This window comes from Amphibalanus amphitrite, unplaced genomic scaffold (genome assembly GCF_019059575.1).
Source record: "Amphibalanus amphitrite isolate SeventyFive unplaced genomic scaffold, NRLGWU_Aamphi_draft 001368F_arrow, whole genome shotgun sequence".
Classification (NCBI taxonomy): domain Eukaryota; kingdom Metazoa; phylum Arthropoda; class Thecostraca; order Balanomorpha; family Balanidae; genus Amphibalanus; species Amphibalanus amphitrite.
In genome coordinates, this window is record NW_024882861.1 from 5,001 (window position 1) to 28,016 (window position 23,016).

The following is a 23,016-nucleotide window of genomic DNA, read 5'->3' on the forward strand; positions in this document are numbered from 1 at the left end:
CGGTGCGGCTGGTGTGCAGCTCGGCGGCCGACGTGCTGCGGCTGCGGCGCCGGGACGCGGCCGTGACGGCGGCGCGCGCCCTGCTCACCGGCCGCGCGCTGTCGGCTCGCTGCCGGCTGGGCTGCGCCGGCACGCCGCTGGGCCGCCGGCTGGGCGTGCTGTGGCTGGAGGTCACCTGCCCGCAGCTGGCCGGTGAGACGCTCGGCAGTGCAGCGGCTGACGCTGACGTCACCGTCGCAGCCGTGGAGACCCGGCTGCACGCAGGATTCGCCGCCGAGCGCCCGCCGACCAGCGGACACGCAACGGCGCGCGCGCGGCTGACGGCCGCGGCGCGCCACTTTTGTCACCCCGACTCAGACCGCTCGTCCAGTGTCCTACTGCTGGGGCCGGCCGGCTGCGGTAAGGCGACTCTGGCGCGCGCGGCGGCGGCGGCGGCCGGCGCGCTGCCGGTGACGCTGCGCTGTGACGACCTGCCGTCGGAGCGGCCGGGCGCCGCGCAGACAGAGCTGCGGGCGCGCGCGGCCGAGGCGCGCCGGCTGGCCGACTGCGGCCCGCTGCTGCTGCTGCTGCGCGCCGTGCACGCGGTGCGGGGCGAGCCGCGCGCGCAGCTGCTCCAGCTGTTGGACGAGGTGCGCCGCTGGCCGCGGACGCTGGTGGTGGCCACCTGCAGCCAGCCGCAGCAGCTGCACTCGGCCCTGCGCAGCGCGGCGCGCTTCGACACAGAGGTGGGTGGAGGGAGAAGGGACGGGAGAGTGTCAGTCAGTGGTAAAACATAATACAGTTTTGGGGATGTTTTATAAACGGCTGTTTAACGTAACACCATTTTTAGCGCCCCTCTGGCCCACGTTCCCCGTTCCCTGCCAGCTGCTCTGACCTCTCCCCTCCTCCCCCAAAGCTGCACCTGACTGTTGGCGGCGCCGAGGACCGCGTGGAGCACCTGACGCACCACCTGGCCGGCCGCTCCCTGGTCGACTGCTCCATGCAGCAGCTGGCTGACATGACTCCCGGCTACTCGGTGGCCGACCTGCGCGCGCTCTGTCGGGAGGCCGTGTTTGGACGGACCCAGCAGGTCAGTGCAGTGTCGCTTTTCGCGTCTCACTGACCTGACGGAGCTAGGGGAGAATCGTCACTTGTTTGTGGTCTTGATGGGTAGGGTCGGACAGGCGGGTATGTGTCACTTTTTACACTACATCGTCAGTAACAAGGAAGTCCATGTGTGGCGGCTCATATTTTCAGCATATGTATATCTCTCCCCATTTTACGCATCCGTGGGTCCCAGCTATAACACAGCCCCGCCGGCAGGATGCCGAGCTGCGGCTGGCCGACTTCTCGCGGGCGCTGCTAGTGATCCGTCCGTCGGCGCTCAAGTCGGGTCCGGGCGCGGCGCCGCTGCCGCCGCTCTCCTGGGACCGTCTGGCCGGGGTGGGCTCTCTGCGCGCCCGGCTGCGCCGCTGTCTGGTGACGCCGCTGCGCCGACCGGATGCTCACCGGCGGCTGGGCGTGCCGGCGCCGCGCGGCCTCCTGCTGCACGGCCCGCCCGGCTGCGCCAAGACGAGCCTGGTGCGCGCAGCCGCGTCCGAGTGCCGCGCCGCCTTCCTGACCGCCTCGCCGGCCGAGCTGTTCTCACCGTACGTGGGCGACTCGGAGAGGGCCATCACCGAACTGTTCCAGCGCGCGAGGATGACCGCGCCGGCAGTCATCTTCCTGGATGAGCTGGGTGAGTGGTGCCGTTGGGGTACGGGTAAGGTCCTATAGGTACGGGGGTGCTCGAGGCGAGGGATATGAGAGGGTATAGGTGCAAAGGAAATGTGAATGATTTGAATAACTAGTTATACGAATTGGTCTGTTGAAATTTGTGACTGTCTGCTTGGTACGAAGACAGTGGCCCCATGAACAATAGCTTATTGTTAAATAGAACGACTACAGAATTAACTAGAAGTTCAAGAATCACATTCATTACCTGTTCTTTTTACTGAAGTAATTGTGTGGAAGACCACTATGCCATGCGTTGAAACCTTCAGGATTTAGTTTCTTGGAAGGTTACTCGATGGCGAGATCTTGCAGGATGTGCGAGCTAACGTCATCTGTTATTTGTCCTTTTCGTCGCCGTTGTGCTTATTCCGTTGTGACCCCTGGCCCCCTCAGACGCCACGACAGTGGGCACGCGCAGCACCAGTGACTGACCCGTCCGTTGCGACCCCCTGTTCCCCTCAGACGCCATAGTGGGCACGCGCAGCGCCAGCGGCCAGTCGGGCGTCCAGGCCAAGCTGCTGTCAGCGCTGCTGAACGAGATGGACGGCATCGGCATCAAACAGGATCAGGCGGTCAGTGCTTATTTAGTTAACACATCAGTTAACGTTAGTCAGGCGTCAATGCTGTTTCATCTTAGACGGAGCACATCACACACACTTCGTCAGTCGAGATCCATTTAGTTCCGTTAGTTCACGTGACGTCCGGCGTGAGGTGAACTCGGCATCAAGATATGAAAGGGTGTCTGGCGGAGCCCGAGACTCGGTGAGAAACCAGAATATGTCAGAAGTCAGATGCCTCGGGTGTCGGGGCGGCCGTTGAGGTGTGGTGTCTGTCGTAATTCGGCGGCTAAGCATAGGTGAACTGGACTTGCCGCTATCTTGTCTGTCAAGGCGTGAAACGTGTGAGCACTTGCTCGGTATTGCGGCTACAGATGTCCCACGTACCCCTGTTGACCGCACACCACCCCCGGCAGGCGGTGGATAGTGCGGTGTTCGTGGTGGGAGCCACCAACCGGCGCGACCTGATCGACGAGGCACTGCTGCGGCCCGGCAGGCTGGACCAGCACGTGCACGTGCCGCTGCCGGACCGACAGGCCCGAGAGGAAATTATACAGGTGAGAGGGGCGGACCGGCCCGCGGGAGGATTTGTAGGGCGGGGGTGTGACGGATGGGATGCCCTAGTGGACAGGAAGGGTGGGATAGCCGCTGAGGGGAACTGTGTAACGTTTCCGTGGTCGTTTGAATGTTTTTGTTCAACGCCGGACCTGTCCGTCATTTGGCACGACGTGCAAGGCCTAAGAAAACTGTGTTTAGTACTCCTGATGTGCATGCTCAGCACCAACCTTCGAGGTCCTGCAAAATCGTCACATACTCGTAGAGCGCATCGTGTTTTCGCAGCTGTACCTGGCCGGTATATCGTGTGGTCTCGTTTGCAGCTGCTGTATGTACCTGGCCGGTATGGAGGTATAATTGTATATATACCCTGTGATCCCCTTCGCAGTTGTACCTGACGGGTATGCCGGTGTGCAACGACGTGTCGGCCGCCGAGCTGGCCGATATGACGGAAGGTTTCTCCGGCGCCGAGCTGCGTCACCTCTGTAACGAGGCCGGCCTGGCGGCCCTCACCGAGGACATTGGGGCCTCGGCCGCCACCCGGCGCCACTTCCTCAGACACCTGGGGGCTGAGCCGGACGGGAACGGAACGGGGCCGGCCGGGCCGCTGGCGAAGGGCGCCGGTCAGAGGTGACGGTGCGGAGCTGATGGTATGGTGCAGTGTTGTTTAGTCGGATCGCTGAGCGATTCCACGCCATTTGTTGTGTCACATGCTTATGGGGGACTGCTGTGTTGTTTTGGGCTCAAGTATGTGGCGTTGTTATTATTATTTTTGTCACCAATAAAGGGATTCCTTTTTGTGGAAGTTTCATGATCTGGGTTTGGACGTATAATTAGGACCATTGGTAGTAGCTGCTGATGAGCGCTGTGGCCATGTAATCGGGAAATCCGCACAAACGTACAGCTTCGGCTCCCGTGAAGGTTAACGAATGGAGAAATCACTGATGCTTGAGGACTGCAGTCCACACCAGCCGATCATACATTTCCTTACACAAATGTCGGCACGTGTATTGAATACACACAGCTGGAACAAAACTGATGACTTCGGGACGATGCGCTGCCCCGTGTGCGGCGGCGGCGGCGGCGCGGGCGAGTGAGACGGATGAGCGCGCGCTGCGGGGCGGCTACGTCTTCCCCTGCTGCGCCTCCTTCCTGGTGGCGTCCTGCAGCAGCTGTGTGTCGATCTCGTCAGCCGGCAGCTGCACGTACCGCACCACCGAGCCGCGGATGAAGCAGTTCTTCACCGACAGCTGCGCAGAACGGGCGGCGACGTCAACATGGCGAACTATTGGGTGTGAGGTAATGGGGGAACGAGAGCATATCGGACATGAACTTAGCAGAACAGGCCCCGACAGATTGATTACCGAAACTCGATAAGCACCTTACACAAACATTTTTTCCGGTGAGCAAACCTGAGCTCCGTACAGGAAGCCCCTTTCCTTGATCAAGATACACTACCGAAGGCCAAGAGGCTCAATTTTAAGGGCACTCACCATGTGTGGATACTTTTCCTGGTCTATGACACTGATGTCTGATAGTTTGATGTTCAGGTACTGGTCGACCGAGTGCAGTGTGCCACATATGCTGAAACAGAGTGGCAGTGCAGCTGTTTGTTAGGTGAGCATGGTGGGACCATGACACAATAAACAATGAATGATTGGACTAGGTACTGTTCTGAAACCTTTATTGGATCAGAGCACTGACAGTCACATATGAGAGGCAGATGCACAGTACACAAACAACAAAGGTCATTTGTCTCCCACGCATGGCAGTTATGAGTTATAATTATGGATAAAAACTTATAAGTTATTAAATATAGACTTATAGGTTTCCCAAACCACTCACCTGAGATCATTTTTTAGCTCGACCACCACATCCTTTCCTACCAGGGATTTGAAGAATGAGTAGAAGAGCTGAAAGAGAATTAGGATATAACTCAATGCCAGACTGATGGTTTGTGGTTTAAGATAAATCTGAAAAATGCACAATCAAACTTGCATGCAAGATAATTACTAATGAAAGTTGCATAACATTAAACTTTTAACTGTGAACTATGAATATGAACCACTAATTAAGATTCCAAAATGGAAAGAGGGATCATGGTATAAAGAGTTTCAGTATTTCAACCTGTGACAAAACACCTTAGATACCACTAAGTACTACACAAATTAAAACTGATGCACGTTTGCATGCATATGGTCTTGGTCATACTGGCAACTCACTCACAGCCAGTAACAACCATAAATTGGTAGGTATTGGACATAAGTACAGCATCATGGAAAAACATTGTTGAATTTGAGCTCTGAAACCAACCAGAAAAACATTTTTCCACTTAGAGCATTCCCCAATCACTGCAACATCAGCATTGACAAATGCATATCAGTCAAAGAAACAAGGCCTGAAAATAACCATGCATGTACAATGGATGGAAAAAGTACTGCGTGAATTTATCGTTCCATTTCACAGTTATTTTCAGTAGGTAAATTTCAGCCAAACCATTTCTTCAGCACAAATCAAAATAGACCGTAATAGGCCCTCGTGTGGAGCACCTTACGCACACAGGCGATCGGGACGAGGCCTCTTCTACAAAGGGTTAGGCACTGTATTAAGCTGCACCAATGATGATGTATTAAAGACACTGTGCCTGTGGGTCATAGATTACGAAATAAACCTTCAAATGTTTCCATAACAGTAGGCGGAACTATGGTCATGAGTACCCAAATATAGGAACGTTCCCATTTTTGGGAACGGAGTTCCCAAATATGGGAACGGGCGTTCCCATTTATGAGAACGGAAGGCAATTTTTCGGCCGTTCGCCCACTAAAACTCAAAAGTGCATCACGTCTCAAAAAAGTGCACGCTGATTTAAGTATCTACTAAATCTCCATAAAGTTATCTTTAATCTGACCGTGGAACAAGGAAATTGACCGTGGAATGATATTTTTAATGATTTTTTAAAAATGACAGAATGGTGGAAATATGGGTTATATGACATTTAACATGCAATTTTAAGGAAAATGAAGCATTTTTTACATTTTGAGGTCAAGTATAATAATTTTCGCCTGGTTATGAAGTTTCATTCTAGCGACACCAGATGCTGACATATGCAAGCGAACACGCGGACAGTCCCGAGGTAATATTGTTGACTTTTGGTGTCGGGGCGATCGACCGCGTGGAACGTCAGTGATTTTACCGAACTACTGTTGTAAACTCAGTTTCAGTGGTTTAAAATCATTCAGTTGTATTTTATCAGCCCTGAAAGACATATTTTATTTGGATGCTAGCTGTTTAGCGTTGTTTTATAAGCAGCGTCATGAGCGTGGTTTTTGTCTTCGGCGTTTCTAAGCATGATCGTTTGGGGGGAATTTCTCTGATATAGGTCGCTCTGTGTGGCTTATTTATAATTTTTATGCTGATTTCGATCATTCCTCGTGCCCATCCTACCAGGCCTTTTGCCACTTACACTCATTAAGAAAGGAAAAAACTAGATTTTCATTGGGACTAGGTGTTTTGAGGGTGTAACATATTCAGCGTTCCCATTTTTGGATACTTCTTGTGCTCGTCAACTCTCGGTGATTAGCAGACAGGTGCTTGACATGTCTCCACCCTCGGCGCGGACGGTGGATATAGGTATGGAAGACCTTGTTGAACATCGCTGAGCGTTGTGGATTACGTAATCCTGCAGAGGGGGCGTGCCCGCTGCGAGATCGACGGGAATAAAAGCGCAGAAGACCGGGCGAAACATGCAACGGTCTTGCCGGAAAGGTCATCTGATGATTGTTGCGTTAACAATAATTTGCGGCGTTGGACGTGATGCTTGTTAATGAAAAGAGCCCCTGAAAGGCGTCGGTGAAATCGTTCCCAATTTTGGGTACGCCGTTCCCATAATAAGGAACGCTTGCAGCGCCAGTGTACGAGAGCGTTCCCAAATTTGGGCTCGCGGCCCGGGTGATGGACTGCTTTAGAAATAGGGGAACGATTTGAAACTACGATGGGCCTTACAATATCAAACTCTTTCCCAACAATATTGAGACAACTATCAGGCGGTTCACGATCGTTTTATATTTTTTGGACGTCATTTAACGGTTCTTTTTCTTGTTTTAAATAATGCCTACATGGCGTTCCCATATTTGGGTTTATCGTTCCCAAACATGGGAACGAAAATGCGTTCCCGAAAATGGGTACGCTTGACCATAGTTCCGCCTACTGATAACAGTGTTGGCAAACCGAAAATTGTCAGGTGACATTTTTGAGACTTACCATTGTGACTGAGTGGGCGAATCACCTGAAAACCGAGGACTAAGGAACCAAAAAATGAACCTAAGCTTTGCTAGAAACGCTTGATAACCTCAGAATAATTTCTAACGCTCTTTACTATATTATCAATCATCAGCACCTCCCCAGCGGATTGCAGTTCCGTTTCCAACAACGCCAACAACCCAAACGTTGCATCCGGTGTCCGTATTCGCCGTTAGTCTTTTGTGATGGGACTTTGGTAAGCTTTGATCACGTGATCAAACCTGTTGTCGGTATATGGAAAATTTATGCTTAAATTGGTTACATTTGACCTTTTCGCCTAAATCTATATAATTTGTAATAGCACCTGCTTTGTTTTGTTTTGTAAACGAAATGACAATTCTCACCATAATACTGATTATTTTTTCATTTTAGTCACGTGATATGACATGCGCTTTATCGAAGTCACAGTCGCCAGTTTTGTATCTGAAACCCTGTTCAATACTTCTTGTTGCTCCTGCTGCTGCCTGAGAATGTCTTCAGAGACAGTTGTTTATTGGGGCTTTAGGGCGCCGTCTTCACGTCAACACCTACGCTGATTACGATTACTGTGAGCGGGAACGCTATTAGCTACCGCAAATCCTGTGACCCGTCTGCCTAATGATGAATATAAGACCAAAACCCCTACAGACGGTTACAAACTACGATACTGACATTGACAACAGAAGCATAAGCGAAAGCGATTTGAGTAGCCAAGCAATTTCCGTTAGCATTATAAAGTGGAACAGCTCGATACAATGGGCAGTGAACAGCCCACTGCACCGCCACTTCATGCACTTCCCCCACTCCATCCGGCCTTGTCAGTCATGCTGAATGAAACTGTCAAAAATCAATGAGAAAAGGGCATGCCTGATGTCAAACAGGAAGAAGTTGAAACGCTGGCACCCTGCCAAACAAAACCACCTTTTGTGTTTCCTCTCATCCATATTGTATTCCCACTCAAGTGCTCTAATAAATCACAATCTCCTTCTCCAAAGACGGCAAGTCGTCGGTCGTGGTCTATTTCGGGCGCACCAATATAATAGCAGCGCGTCCGGGCCGCGGGTACCGCGTCCTCGTCGTATCACCGCTCCCACTCTTGCGCACATGAACAAGTACTCTGGACACACACGATCGGCCTGTGTGGCAGTTTGCACTACTACATAAAAATCGGCCCACCGCGCACCGCACACGTCCGCCGCTTAGGCCGACCAGCTCGACATGAAGTCCAGGACGACCTTCTTGAGGGCGGCGTCAGACTCGGGTGACAGGGAGCCCTCCTTGGCGATGCGCGCCAGCAGGTCCTTCTCGGTGACGCGGATGTGCGCCAGGAAGTCCTTCTCGAACTTGGTGATCTTGGTGGGGTCCACCTTGTCCAGGTGTCCGCGCACACCGCAGTAGATGACGGCCACCTGCTCCTCCACGGCCATCGGCACTGCGGGCACGCGCACACCGGAGCGTCAGAACGATGGAAACAAAAACTTGACTCGAAAGAACCGCGACTCTGGACCGCAAAACATTCAGTTAGAGAATCAGGCAGCCTTGAAACCGTGAACATTGAAAACAGCTCGAAAACTTAATCCCGTCAAGATAACTTATCAATATCAAAGATAAACCGCTATCAACATCCCAAAAATAGCCGCGGCACTCCCACCCGATAAGCCGTCGTGAGACCTCATTACGACACTCACCGTACTGTCCCTGCTTCAGGAGCTCGGTGAGCCGCACACCACGGTTGAGCTGCTGCTGGGTGGACGCGTCCAGGTCGGAGCCGAACTGCGCGAAGGCCGCCACCTCACGGTACTGGGCCAACTCCAGCTTCATCGAGCCGGCCACCTGGTGGCGCCACCGGAGCCAGAGTCAGACACCGAGCAGGAAACAACCGGCATGGGACATCTGAGAGCTCCCGCGGATGGTGGCATAAAGGTCAACGGTGAAAATATACAGATAGGTGCAGCATTATTATCGTGAACACCACATTATACGAATGTCATCGCGCTAAAACGTAAGCTCTGAAATGAAATGTGGTCGAAGCTCCACCCTCCTTCAATATGAGTCATAAAGCAGGTTGGTAAGCTGTCAGTTTCTGTACTTTCTCTCCTTAGAACAGCATGACTGGCTGAGTACTGTCCTTACACAGAGAAAGACGGCTATCCTCCCCCGGCGGCACGCTCACCTGTTTCATGGCCTTGACCTGGGCGGCCGCTCCGACACGGGACACGGACAGACCGACGTTGATGGCGGGCTGGATGCCCTTGTAGAACAGCTCAGTCTCCAGGAAGATCTGGCCGTCGGTGATGGAGATGACGTTGGTGGGGATGTAGGCGGACACGTCGCCGGCCTGGGTCTCGATGATGGGCAGCGCAGTCAGAGAGCCGCCGCCGTTCTTGTCGGACATCTTGGCGGCGCGCTCCAGCAGACGCGAGTGCAGGTAGAACACGTCGCCAGGGTAGGCCTCGCGGCCGGGCGGCCGGCGCAGCAGTAGCGACATCTGACGGTACGCCACAGCCTGCTTGGACAGATCGTCGTAGATGATGAGCGCGTGCTTTCCGTTGTCGCGGAAGTACTCGCCCATGGCGCAGCCCGAGTAGGGGGCCAGGTACTGCAGCGGCGCCGCGTCCGACGCCGTGGCCGACACGATGATGGTGTACTTCATGGCGTCCATGTCCGTCAGACGCTTCATGATCTGCGCCACGGTGGAGCGCTTCTGTCCGACGGCCACGTAGATGCAGTAGAGCTTCTTCTTCTCGTCCTGACCGTCGTTGAGACGCTTCTGATTGATGATGGTGTCGATGGCGACGGCAGTTTTGCCTGTCTGCCGATCGCCAATGATCAGCTCACGCTGGCCACGGCCGATCGGCACCAGCGAGTCGACGGCCTTGATGCCCGACTGCATGGGCTCGCGCACCGACTGGCGCGGGATGATACCGGGGGCCTTCAGACCCACACGGGCCCTGGAGGACAGACACAAGGCGGTCAGTCATAACGCTGAATATGGCTCGGTATTTATGGGATGATATTCACGCAAAACAAAGTACCCAGCCAAAACAACTAAACTCTACATTCCGAGCTAATGAAACTCCTTGGAAGTTGGAAGCATCTCTCCTCAAACAGCTTTTAGAATTGTTTTGGCGACAACACACCGCAGACTGTTTCTCACACACCCACCCGTCTAGCGCCCTTCCCCACCCCGCGCCCACCTGGAGGCATCCTTGATGGGTCCCTTGCCGTCGATGACGTTGCCCAGGGCGTCGACGACGCGGCCGAGCAGGCCCTCTCCGACGGGCACGTCCACGATGGCGCCGGTCCGCTTCACGATGTCGCCCTCGCGGATCAGCTTGTCGTTACCGAACACGACCACGCCGACGTTGTCGGCCTCCAAGTTCAGAGCCATGCCCTGTGGGACCACAACAGTAGCGCGTCAGTCAACATGCGCAGACCTCAGGGAGACAATGTGATTCACATCAAAATTCAAGTGTCAGTTTTATGAATGAACCAAGGTTCTGAAAACTGACGAGCACTTTTAACGCTACGAATTCTCTCGGGAAAACTAAGTGATGCGTGGCCACGTTAGCAGCGAACGTTGTCAGACATCTTCCCTAAGTTACCACAAAATCAAAACAGGCGTCGTTTTATCGCACCAGAAAATCAATCGCTGTGACAGAGTCCACTAATACTCGACAGAATAAGAGCCGGAGCTAGAATCTAGCTCTGAAACTCCTGCCAGTTCTCAAATTCTCGGCAATCGGACGCCCCCCTCACCTTGAGGCCAGAGGAGAACTCCACCATCTCGTCGGCCTGGATGTTCTTGAGGCCGTAGACACGGGCGATACCGTCTCCGATGCTGAGCACCCGGCCCGTCTCCTCCAGGTCGGCCTTGGTCGAGGTGCCTGACGGTGGACGAGGGGATGAAGCTGGGGTTAGTCACGGCGCCGGATTCACACAGAATTCAGACTAATCGAGGAAAAAGCGGCGAAATGACATTTTGCAATAAGTACTGAAGCTATGGCAGGCAAGGTATCTGTGTTGGTGACCTTTACCCCGCTACATGCTGAGCCACGCAGCAGATCAGCAGGCCACCACTTAGTGTACTTTCTCTCCTTAGGGCAGCACAACAGGGTAGTAACTGCCCTTACACAGAGAAAGACACTTTACCATATAGATACTTTACAGAGTATTCATGGATTGTGCTTTATTTGGGTGGTTGCTTAGAGCACAAACTATCAAGATCCTGAAAGCATCCCTTATAGAATGCAAAATTCTGGTTAAAAATCTAGTTTTACAATTTGTGACATACCTACATCACATCGCACTTTAATAATCTATCTCTGCCTCAACTGCACTCCGTACCCAGGATGCGCTCCTCCAGGATGGAGGAGATCTCGGCGGAGCCGGCGGCATGCTGGCTGGTGGAGGCGCTGAACTTGCGGCTGGCGACCTGGACAATCGGCAGCGAGGTCTTGGTGACCTGTGGAAAACAATAAGTTTGAATAGAGCTAGGAGGCAGTTACTACTAACTGAAGTCATCTACAGCTTAATTTCCATTTCTCATTCTGGAAAGAAATCTAGATTTCATATTTTTACATTCTTATTACTTGCACTATAATCAGTACAGTTTAGAATTGTATTTTAGAATGTCGCGACTGATGTCACTCATGTTCTCAATCAACTAGCGGTCCATCTCATTACTCAATTAGAAATGTATTTCTGGCGTTACCGGACAAGTTTTCGTCCGCGCAAATTTTTGTTCATTACACTTTTTTAAGACGCTCATATTGGGTCAAATTAAAACCAACGAGTAAGGCAAGCCAAGTCAGGTCAGGTCAGGTTACGTTGTCATGTTTATTTCGCTTCTGGTTTAAAAAAGCCATATGAAAATTTGTCCTGGAATCGTAAATCTTGTGGTGAAAAGTTTGAGTTTGCCTGGCTGGGGCTCGATGCACTCTCCATGACCTATGAGACTGACATGAGACTCCCCATGGTACCTATGCTGAATTGTCTGCGTTTGGAAAAGAGCAGCTATTGGGAGTTGAAATCAATGAAAGCGATGAAGTCGCCGGAATACCTTCTCTCGTTAATATGCTAAAATCGTTTGACCATTTTCTGATATTTTTATGAACACTTTAGAGAAACCAACTGATGGTTCAGAAACCATTCAATCCCCAGGGCAATTTCTCCTCTCTGTAACAGGCAGCCTGCATTCTAAAATATCTTACTTAGGTAAATAAACCCTCACACTTATGGGGTCGATGCATACAATGTGTTCTGTGCCGGTTACGAAGGGCGAGTTTTTTTTTTTAACAAACAGCCAAACTTCACTTGTTACAAAATCAGACGTAGACACGGTTTGAAGATTCTTTGTGATGACGAATGTGATATATGAATGGTGTACATTTTAGCTTGTTCTTACATATTGATACTGCATTAATGAAAATCCGCCCACCACCGATTTAATGTGAATACACGAACGAACGAGCGGGGGTGGGGATTCGAACAGACCTATCTCGGGTTTTCGCAAATAACTCGCGCAAAAAGCAGTCGATCGCTAAGAAGCTTTTAGTACCCTCGAGTTTTTCAATTTTGCACACACTCTGAAAAATCCATGACCCTGACCTAAAAGACCTGTGACCTATTCCTCGATACCATGTTTGGCCGGAATCGCGATTCAGCGTATGTCAGTTCATATTATCCGCGTTTACAGCCTTTTTGTAGTTTTTAACGTTCAGACATGTGAAATGGTGTTGGTACCATGCATTATGGTGGACGATAAGGTCACGTGAAGGTCAGGTCAAGATCACTGACCTTTGATGACCTCGGTTGACTTTATAAAGTGTTACATGTTTCTAGGATGGTTTTTGGAGCTGATTTCGAATTTAGCAATCATTTGACATTTACAAAGTAGTTTTGTAGCCTTCGTAACATGTTACGAAACTATCAGTGGTGGTTGACCTACTATGAATACCCGGCAGCATGCCCACTGGTTGACCTAACCTGACCTAATCTGACCTGGTCTAAATGCATGAAGACATCATCTCTGATCAAAGCTAACATGAAATTTGTGATCACCACCCCAAAACACCCATAACAACCTCACTTCACGATGTTCTAACAGGTCCCAAGTTTCCAGACTTTTGGGCCATTGACCCGACCTGGAAGGTCAACCATGACATAGGACCTTGAAATTGGATGTTTTAGACTTCCTCTCGCCACGGGCAACACGGTCGTTTTTCCAAGAAGCTCTAGGTCAATCAGGGGCAGAACAGAGACCCCCAAACACTTGCACTTCGCAGCTGACAAAACGCCAATACAGGCGGTGATTAAATCATGAGTTATTTTAATTCTGTATTATTATGCATTTTGCTATGCCGTTTTCTGCCCATTAATTTCCTAACCCCAAGTTCATGTCTTTTAACCAAAGGGTATATGGTTGGAGACTGGAGTACCGCTTTACATAGCCAATTTAACATGCTTTTGTTGTTGTTGCTTGGATCTTATACATGCAATGATAAATCTAACACCTCAAGTGAATTTCTCAGCAAAAATAAAAGAAGAGCAACCCTGTAGTTTGTAGAAGGCTGGCAAACTTACTGATATAACTGCAGCTGTCAATCTTGAGGAAAAGAAGAAAGCAGGCAAACTGAGCAGAATTGTTACTGATAAGTGATAACTGATTAAAAATGGTGTTAACTCATCCTACTAAATAACAATCATATATGATCCTTTATCAATAATCATATATTAATAATAATCCTTTAGTTTCATGCTGCATGTTCTGCATAAAACTTGATAAACAGACTATAATTGGATTCCTCTCATCTTTTGCAATGACCTATAACAGATTTTCAGGAGGGGAAAATTCTGACAACAGCAGCTGAATAGTGAAAAATAAAGCTTGAAAATACCTTCTCACCATTGCATTAGGCTTCACTTATCATTTTATCTTTCAAATCAATAAGACAGATATGGAAATAAGTTACCTACAAAACAATTAGCAAAGGAATTGTGAGAGCAGCTTTCAAGAGTAAAAATGATTTAAGTTGCACAAAAGGTATGTTGAAATTATGCTCAAATGAAATTTTGAAAATACTGATTTCAGGTAACTATCAGTTGTACCAATGGTTACCATCAATGAGTTATGTTATCTCCTAGCAGCCATTTGGACTTTGGAGGAAACTGTAACATTGGTAAAAGTGAGTGCCTATCTAACACTTGCATTTAGCTAGCACCTGGACACATAAGACAGCATACCAGATCAATTGCCTTACTGGATGATATGATAACCCAAAAATAGGGTAGCCTGGGGCAAGACGCCCCAGATAATTTATGTTGCTACATAACTTTTGTCCCACATCACCTGGAAGGCCAAATTTGTGCTCATTTCGTTCTTTGGACATTTTACTGTAAATTCCACCCCTCAAATTCATTCACTTATGATCGGACTCCTAGCTAGGAAGTGATTTGCGAAGCAGCTGCAAATGGGGCATTTTGCCCCAACCCCAGGGCAAAACGCCCCACGGCCTGGGGCAAGAAGCCTCATACTCTAGATTAAAGATTAAATATGCTAGTTGACTTAAATCTTATATGAGAGGTCTGTTAGACCTTGGAAAGCACGGCACTGAAGTTAGCTCCTTCTATCCTATCAGGTGTTCAGCTATGACACTATTGTATGAGCAGGTTTTTCACCTGCCTCATAAGGCCAAAAAATAAATTGTTGCAATGTAAATGTTAACAAAATACTTCCTTTGCCATCCAGTTGCTGAGAAAAGTACATATAAATGCATAGAAACTCACTGTTAGCCAGTTACCGAACATTAGGAAGTGGGTAGTCCGAACAACACATGAGGTAAAACGCCCCATGGGGCAGTGTTCTAAAATTGGATTTTGGTTGGGTGTGACGATGATGACCAAAAAATCTAGGATGAAAAAAAAACAAGTGAAAACCTATATCACTTTCGCAATAAAGGCGTAACGCTACGCTGGCTGATAATAAAAGAACATACCATTCCTGACCACCAAAACTAACCGAAAAAGACGATGCAAATAGGTAAGGGTGATATACGGCAGAATTATAACTTTAGCATCTGATCGCCAAGTGTTTCGAAATCCGTCCCATTTTATCCCAACCTTTGTGTTTGATTGAGACTAATGAAGTTAAGAATCACCCTTGTCTTTTATACAGCTAAGAATGAATACCTACTTCAACCAGTGATATTTCATTTTCCTCACAAGTCAAAATGCATTGTCACAATTGAATGACTGTCCAGTGGCCATCCTTCTCCTAGCCTTAAATCAATGCCTTCCTTTCCGTTTCAGATGCAGACAGCAGATGTTACCGTCAGCATCTGCTAAGTTCCTACTCATGCTTACTGGCACGGATCCAGGACGGTCCTTCTGCCTGTATATTTCTCCTAAAGAAAATCATCCGCGGACCTCCATCCTCGCGACGCCAGTCGCCATCATGCGAGCGAACTAGGTCTTTAAGAAGCAGAAGATGCAATGATTGATTCTGTTGAAATCTGTTGTCATATCTTAAGGAGGGTGGGGGAGGGGCGGGTGAGGGAGCTCTCTCTATATGCAGGCTTTGGTACTAGTGCCATGTGGAGAAGTTTTCTTTCTTTTTTAAGCAAAGGAAGTGGGAAGGAACCTGTCTTTGCCGTTGCAAAGGGTATCATTCTGTCATCCTGTATTATTGATTTAGTGCAGAGTTGACTCAGACTGTGTAATGCGTGAGGCGTGGTCATCACTGTGACACTGTCAGACATAAAATTTTAGGTAATCATGATACCCTGATGGGCAGTTTGTTGACGTAACTGATCGCTATGAAACCGGAAACCGTATAACTCATGTGTTCTGGCCTCTGGGACGTTTTGCGCCTACAATATGGCAGCACCGCTTCCAAGATTACTGTATATTTGAGATAATATGCGGCAATATAAGTATGTAGTTTTCGTTCGCATCTGATCTGGTAATATTCGTACAGTGTACGCAGTATAGCTTTGAGCTTTCCATTTTCAACAGATATGACAATGGCCGGATGATACTGGAAATGGTGCCTTTGCTCTGGGCACACGGAACGGGACGCAGTATTGAGTATGCAATTGCAGTCGCACTATGCAGCATGACATACGCCGGAAATCTCCCGGCCCGAACGCCGGAACGGCCAGCGATAGTCGGTACTCATTACGCATAGTGAAAATGGAAACGGTGTCAGCGCAACTCTTCGAAAGGAACGGTGCACTACATGAGACTAGACAAAGGGTCACTGATTAGGGCACCCCAAACGGAACGATGTGCACTGCGCAGCATAATACGCAATATCGCAATAAAAAGCGTGCAACTAACCAGTAACCAGGGCATCCATATCGGAACGGAACGGGATGCAAAAAAAAAAAATGATAAAAGGATGCCACCGACCTCATGGCCGGCCACCGAAACGGAGCGGTAGCTTCGTATCATGTCACGTGATAAGTGCTGAGTGAGAGCGTCAATGATCAGTGATCAGTGATCAGAGCACCCGCAACAGAACGGAGGGCATCAGTGATCACTGATCAGAGCAACTGCAACGGAACGGAGGATCGCTGATCAGGACACCCCAAGCGGAAGGGAAAGCGAGAGCACAACTGACCAGAACACTCGAAACGGAACGGGAGTGAACGGAACGCATTAGCGGCTCGCCGAATCGCGATTCCGGCCAAACATGGCCTCAAGAAATAGGTCACAGGTCAAAGGTCATTTGGGTCAGGAATATGAGATTTTCAGAGTAGGTGTCAAATTAATTGACTCGAGGGTCCTGAAAGTTTCGTCGCGATCGGCCGCTTTTTACGCGAGTTATTCTCGAAAAAACGAGGGGGTGGTTCGTTCGACCCCCCCCCCCTATACGGGCGAGGGATAATTTATTAAAAAGCTAGGGCCTTCTTAATCCCATCTACCAGCTTCAGAACATGTATTGGGCAGATCTGGGAATACCGTATCTTAAATTTATCCCTAGAGGCGTGCCAAGGTATCCTTTCATTCATCTTGGCTTTCCCTCGGCCGAACGCTTCGTGTTTAAAAACCTTTAGAAACTAATTGAAATGAATAATTGGCGGTAAGATTATTGCAAAGGCATGAGAAATTAACGTAAAATACATCATTACCGGTCTTATAACCTCATTTCGCGTATGAAACCTGCCAGAGTCCACAGAGTTTCATATTCATCCCTAGGGTGTGCCAGGGTGGCGTGTCAGTCATCTTGAACCCCTGCCCGACCCGACGCCTCGAGTTTTAAAGACATCTAAAAACTAATAACGTAAATAATTTGTGGTGAAATTGATATAATATGATCAGAAAAGAACGCAGAATAAATTAGTATCGGTCTCAAAACATTATTTTGCCTATGAAACCAGCCAGAGCCCGCGGAGTTTTAAATTCATCCCTAGGGTGTGCCCAGGGTGGCTTTTCTCATCTTGGACCTCTACCAGGCGCGACGCCTCGAGCTTTAAAGTCCTCTAGAACAGGGTTACCGCTGCTAGGGAAATTTCCCTTTTCTATGGAAATCAGCGAAGATCTAGGGATATATGGATTTCACACGAAATCTAGGGAAATGCCACAAACCCGAAAAATTGTTTTTTCAACAATCAAAATCATTTCTTTTTTAAATAAATTTAGTCCAAACCTTTTGATAGGAAGGATTCACAAGGACAGAGCCACCGCTAAGCGAAGCTTGTTGCGGTGACCCTGCCCTCTACCCTCCGATCGCGCAATTCCAGTTCTATGGCAGAATTTAGAGTTCAAAGTTTAACGTGCGCACATAGCCGCGCCCTCATAGCCGGCCCCCTCACCGACTTCGCGTCGGCTACGGCCTGCCACCAACCGCAACCATACCTGTCAGGAGGCCCATAAATGCCTAGCGCCCGTCGCGCTTCGAACCCGGACTGTTATAACCGGGAACGCGTGCTCTCACCACGCGGAGTCCAACGCCCTACCAACTGAGCTACGGGACCGGGTCTCCAACGCTCTTTGTTGTCTCCAAGCTTCGTTGAGCGTTGTCTCCAACGCTCCATTGTTGTCATGAATTACCTATTCTTCCGCATGTCATATCAAATAAATATGAGAACATTTTTCACAAAATTCAGGTTTGAAACTCACGTTTTAAAGATATAAAGGGAATTACATATGTATGCATGCATGTATAATTCTTGCTATTATTTCAAAACAAACTCCTGCTTTTTACCATTTCGGGTGCAGCTAATTTTTTACATCAAAGTTTTTGTTTTGGCGCGATTTTCACAATGTCTAGCGCATATCACTTCCTTACGGTCAAACCTAGAGTTCAAACATTATAGAGTTCAGTGGGTCAAACTGACGGTGCAAAATAATGCATCCACTCGTCTCTTACGCCAGCACTACCACTAACCATACGGTATAGTTTCCGGCGTCCCGCAACACACCACAATTTGCGATATACCACGAAATTATAGAAAATTAATAGAAAAATTATTAGAAATTATACAGTAATTTGCTATATGCCAGCAATTTCATTAGAATCTCTGACGTTAACGTCACAGAATGTACCTAGTTCATTGCTGTTTTGGGACGCAGCGACTATAACACGAATGGTTAAAATCACATATAAATAGTTAAAATGAGGAAAGTACGTCAAATTCCATGAAAATAACCGCATCTAGGGAAATGATTTCTAAAATAGGGAAATTTTCGTGAGAATCTGGGGAAACCAGCGAGACGCCAGCGGTAACGCTGCTCTAGAAGCCATTGACGGACATAATTTGTGGCGAAATTAATGCGATAGGATCAGAAATAAACGCAGAATATATTGGCATCGGTATCAAAACATTATTTTACCTATGAAACCAGCCAGAGCCCGCGGAGTTTTAAATTCATCCCTAGGGAGGGTGTGCGCAGGGTGGCTTTTCTCATCTTGGACCTCTGCCAGGCCCGACGCATCGAGCTTTAAAGTCCTCTAGAAGCCATTGACGGACATAATTTGTGGTGAAATTGATACAATAGGATCAGAAATGAATGTAGAATAAGTTGGTACCTGTCTCATACCCCTATTTTGTATATGAAAGAAGTTAGAGCAAATCAAGTTTTAAATTCATCCCTAGGGTGTGCCAGGGTGTGCCCAGCTGACTGCGGGTCCAAAGATGAAAATTTTGTAGGCGTATCCTGCGCAACTTAGTCAAAAGCGAAATGCAGAGGTAGTGTTTAATTTGCGCAAGCAGCGGCTCATCCGTTTTGCGTTGGCAGCAAACCACTAATCATAGTTGTTATGAATATCCAAAAGCATTTATTCAGAACACAAGCCTGGTTTTTACAAACAGTTGAGTTGATCAAGGTCATTCAACGCATATTTGTTATTAACAGCTGGAAGTGTGCAAGGTTATTTTCTTTCGTTGTCAGTCAGGGTGAGTTGTTGGGTTTGTGCCTTGATTTCGATTTTTTTCATGGAAATTATGTATTATGTAGCAAACCTATAAGTTCTATTCTAACTGTCTATATGGCGCTGCTAGGTATATCTGGTAATCTGGCTGTTAATTGTTGAGCATGAGTTGAGCATTTTTCAAAGATGAAAGAATTCCAATTTACCTGGTTTTGGGGATGAAAATATTTTACTCATTAGGTGTGATTTTCCACCCAAAATTCCCAAAAATGGAACACTGCCATGGGGCGTTTTGCCCCGCGACCTACTGGGGCGTTTTACCCCATCACGCAGTTCGGTCAGAGAACAACGCCTTGCACTCCAGCAAGACATAATTTAACACGAACCAACCCGGCATCATAAGCGTTAGATAAAGTTGTTCAAAATACATAAAAGTCGCTAACCTGATGTGGACCATAAAAGAACGCCATGATGCATAAGCTGACAACAAAACATAAAAATCACTCCAAAAACACATTTTTGGCTATATCTCCCTAAAGAGTCATCACAATTTCTTTCCAGTCTGCTCATATAATGATCATATAGTGCACGTTTTATAGAAGAGATGATGTTTCTCCAGAACCTTGCCAGTTCCGAGAAACATCGGTGAGGCGTTTTACCTCGACGGGGCGACTTGCCCCGGTCTACCCTATCACCAATGCTAACCACATTGATGCCTATGAGTGGCAAACCAGAACCCAAATATGACCATGCCTGTTATGTAGACTCCTTATGGAACAAAAAAGGAAAATGAGGATAACAATCTTTACTGAAGCTAGATTAAAACTGTCCATAAATAAGCAATCTGTGATATCAGTATGCTATACATTCTTGTTTTAAAGTAAGCTTTAGGTGATCATTGGTGGCACTCTTTGTTTGCAAATCTGAAGGTCAATGCATTATGCAACACTCTTTTAATATTATTTTTCAGGCTAACCACATTTATATTTATAAAATCCTACCAATATGAGCCTTTTTACACATACCCACACAAATCATTTGAGGGAAAGAGTACACGAAAACGAGCCAAAATACTGTTTATACTTTAATGAATGGCAAAAACACACAAACAACTACCAAATTATTGATACCACCACTTTCCAGTGCAAAACCCTGGTTCGCCCATCTGATGCATCAGCATAAGGTCAGGAAGGTAAGCTATTACAGGTAATAAAAGTGCATGGTCCTGAAAATAACATAACCTAGCCTGACAAAGCATAATACAACTAAATCCAACCTAACCATTCTCAGTTAAATTTTTCACTTGGTCATACTCTTCATACTGGACTGCCATGCCAGCAAAATCAAAGGCTAACAAGAATTCACAATGAAAAAATTTAATTATGATTGGCTTAAACTTCAGTTAGCAATCTTTAACCTATATTGACACCAAAAGAAGCAGTGGCATAAAAGCGCATTAGCCTAACATCAAGCGTATCAATGCACATCTAGTAGGTCAGTTGGGGAAACTACGAGGCGAATGTCAAAAAATGGATTGGTCAATAAATGGACTTTTGATGACCATATATGGGCATAAATGCAGCCCCCGCTACTAAGGGTGAAAAACGGTATAACAAGCGGGTACTTGCGGTATCGCGTCCACTTATTGGAGAGAAAAGGCTTCCATTTTTCACTAGGAATTAGTGTGATTTGATTAAATTCGGCGAATTGACTCGAAAATGGCGATTTGAAAACGGCTTTTCTGCAGGTTCTGGGCGTCACAATCAGCTGGCCATTCAATAAATGGATTGGTTTTATTAAAGAACATTGTTATAAGATTTAATTTGATTACAATAAACAAAAATATTTAATTCAAAAATAATAACTTAATTACAATTAGAAAAACCATAAACAAAATAATAAAAATAATGACATTTTTAAAGCACGGTACTGCTTACATTTCTTGGCGCGTCTGTTTCAATCCGCCATATTTGCCAATCACGATTTGACCTTGCGTTGTAACTCTGCGATTTAGAGCCGCCAGTTAATTATGCACCGGGTGAGTGTAGGTCTTGTGTGGTTAAAAAACATTATTATGCCTTATTTTTTCAATTGAATGCTAAAATTCATTGAAAAGATGAAGTTGTCTGATTTTATGACCATATATGGTCATCGCCCCGCCCACTCCAGCCGCTGATTGGCTAATCCAATTTTTGTTTGGCTCCTCGTAGTTTCCCAACTGAGGTCTTTTATCACATTACAAATTGGGAAAAGCTGACTGGCCCATCCCTGATAAAGGCGCTCAGTGGTTAGGGAGCACAAATTCAAAGGATTGAGCAACGAAAGCAACTAAAAAAATATTTTTCCTAGATAAATAAAAATTTCGGCAGTACGATCCTTCCGGATCATGTGCGCCACAAACGCCTCCCTGTAGCAAACAATTGAATATTTCTGACAGACAAGAAGAACACGATGAGATATTGATACAGAACGATTCCTACCTTCGTTGCGGTCCGTGGAATGTGCCTTGCGGCAGCCGCCACAATTCTTGAGGAGCACAGCGCCATCATGTCCCCACCGGTCCCCTCTGGTGAAGAAAACGAGATGAGAAGGTCCGCGTGAAGAAGTACTGAAATGTTCTGAAAAACACCTCTATCCAAAGAGAATCATGTCATTCAGAAACCATTCTCTGTAACATTGACATTGAATGACCACAAATTTGGACTTGTATTTTCAATTACTTCAAGAAAGACTGTAAAAACATCAAACTGCAAGGCAATATTTTCATATTTGGTGTAGAAAAACCAAAGGCCGGCAGAATTCACCTCAAGTACTTGCTTGTGCTCCATCACTATTACTTGTAAAGTGAAAATAGCCCTAAACCCAAAATCAATTCGCTTTTCTTCTGAGCAGTTTCAAAATTTTCTCTCAGAGAAAATTAATGGTTGTCGAAAGACAGACAAATTGATGATACATTATGAAAAATCAAATATATTCACAGGTACATCCTGTAATGCGTATTTGGAAGGAAAATTCTGATTTAATACATGAGTGCTAAATTATAATAGCCGGCACCAAATGGTGTTTTAGCATTTCCCGCGGGCCGCGGTACATTTATTGGTGTCCTTTTAACCTAAAATGTGTTACGTGAATAATGTCCATTCCTTTTTTCAACAAGATTGCGTGATGAATAAAAGACCCGAAAAGAAAAAGAAATGGTAAAATTAATTCATATGGCATGGCATGCGGTTTGTTATGAAGCTGCAGCTTTTATTCATGAATCCCATTGTTCTACGATGGTCCGACGTGATAGCAAGATAAAAATCCTTTCTCAGTTTTCGACTTATCGGAGTTGCTTCATAATGTTGGCAGATGAGCACAGAAGCCCAGGGCCCCAGGCGCTAAGCATTTTACGACTCGCTAGTTTTTACACCTTATTTCCGAATCCGAACTCTCAGACAAGTCATTGGAAAAAATGAGATAACGAAGCATAATGGTTGAAAATGCTAAGAGTCAGTT

The 23,016-nt window shown here is 47.3% G+C and overlaps 3 protein-coding genes across 5 annotated transcripts in view; 1 reads left to right on the forward strand and 2 right to left on the reverse strand.

Moving 5' to 3' along the window:
- LOC122372521 (spermatogenesis-associated protein 5-like protein 1) overlaps window positions 1-3,662 on the forward strand; it is a 3,986-nt gene extending 324 nt beyond the window's left edge. Inside the window, exons 1-6 of the mRNA XM_043349766.1 lie at window positions 1-725; window positions 896-1,069; window positions 1,303-1,717; window positions 2,215-2,324; window positions 2,726-2,866; window positions 3,253-3,662. The exon at window positions 1-725 is cut by the window's left edge and continues 324 nt beyond it. Of these exons, the coding sequence (XP_043205701.1) occupies window positions 1-725; window positions 896-1,069; window positions 1,303-1,717; window positions 2,215-2,324; window positions 2,726-2,866; window positions 3,253-3,498 (1,811 nt within the window). The 3' untranslated portion in view covers window positions 3,499-3,662. The remainder of the gene's footprint in view (window positions 726-895; window positions 1,070-1,302; window positions 1,718-2,214; window positions 2,325-2,725; window positions 2,867-3,252) is intronic.
- Window positions 3,663-3,851: 189 nt separating this feature from the next.
- Window positions 3,852-7,529, reverse strand: LOC122372522 (U6 snRNA-associated Sm-like protein LSm2). Of its 2 annotated transcripts, none has more exons than XM_043349768.1 (4): window positions 7,508-7,529; window positions 4,710-4,777; window positions 4,358-4,448; window positions 3,852-4,114 (listed from the first exon to the last, which is right to left on the reverse strand). In XM_043349768.1, exons 1-4 carry the CDS (start codon window positions 7,508-7,510, stop codon window positions 3,989-3,991), a joined length of 288 nt encoding a protein of 95 aa, XP_043205703.1. In that variant the 5' UTR covers window positions 7,511-7,529; the 3' UTR covers window positions 3,852-3,988. The 2 variants fall into 2 exon arrangements, with proteins under 2 accessions (XP_043205703.1, XP_043205702.1); XM_043349767.1 differs by having other exon boundaries at window positions 7,125-7,516.
- A 535-nt stretch (window positions 7,530-8,064) lies between these two features.
- Window positions 8,065-22,364, reverse strand: LOC122372523 (ATP synthase subunit alpha, mitochondrial-like). Of its 2 annotated transcripts, none has more exons than XM_043349770.1 (8): window positions 22,323-22,364; window positions 21,999-22,149; window positions 11,490-11,607; window positions 10,902-11,029; window positions 10,340-10,536; window positions 9,316-10,093; window positions 8,831-8,975; window positions 8,065-8,574 (listed from the first exon to the last, which is right to left on the reverse strand). In XM_043349770.1, exons 2-8 carry the CDS (start codon window positions 22,065-22,067, stop codon window positions 8,342-8,344), a joined length of 1,668 nt encoding a protein of 555 aa, XP_043205705.1. In that variant the 5' UTR covers window positions 22,068-22,149; window positions 22,323-22,364; the 3' UTR covers window positions 8,065-8,341. The 2 variants fall into 2 exon arrangements, with proteins under 2 accessions (XP_043205705.1, XP_043205706.1); XM_043349771.1 differs by having other exon boundaries at window positions 22,303-22,329.
- Between the last annotated feature and the right edge of the window lie 652 nt (window positions 22,365-23,016).

Coding starts and splice junctions, on each gene's coding strand:
- LOC122372522 (XM_043349768.1), bottom strand. Junction 4,449..4,709: donor GAGCTAAAAAATGATCTCAG/GTGAGTGGTTTG, acceptor ACTCTGTTTCAG/CATATGTGGCACACTGCACT. Junction 4,115..4,357: donor AGGAAAAGTATCCACACATG/GTGAGTGCCCTT, acceptor CGTTCTGCGCAG/CTGTCGGTGAAGAACTGCTT.
- LOC122372523 (XM_043349770.1), bottom strand. CDS start 22,067: ATGATGGCGCTGTGCTCCTCAAGAATTGTGGCGGCTGCCGCAAGGCAC. Junction 10,094..10,339: donor CCCATCAAGGATGCCTCCAG/GTGGGCGCGGGG, acceptor TCTGTCCTCCAG/GGCCCGTGTGGGTCTGAAGG. Junction 8,575..8,830: donor CCTGAAGCAGGGACAGTACG/GTGAGTGTCGTA, acceptor GCGTGCCCGCAG/TGCCGATGGCCGTGGAGGAG.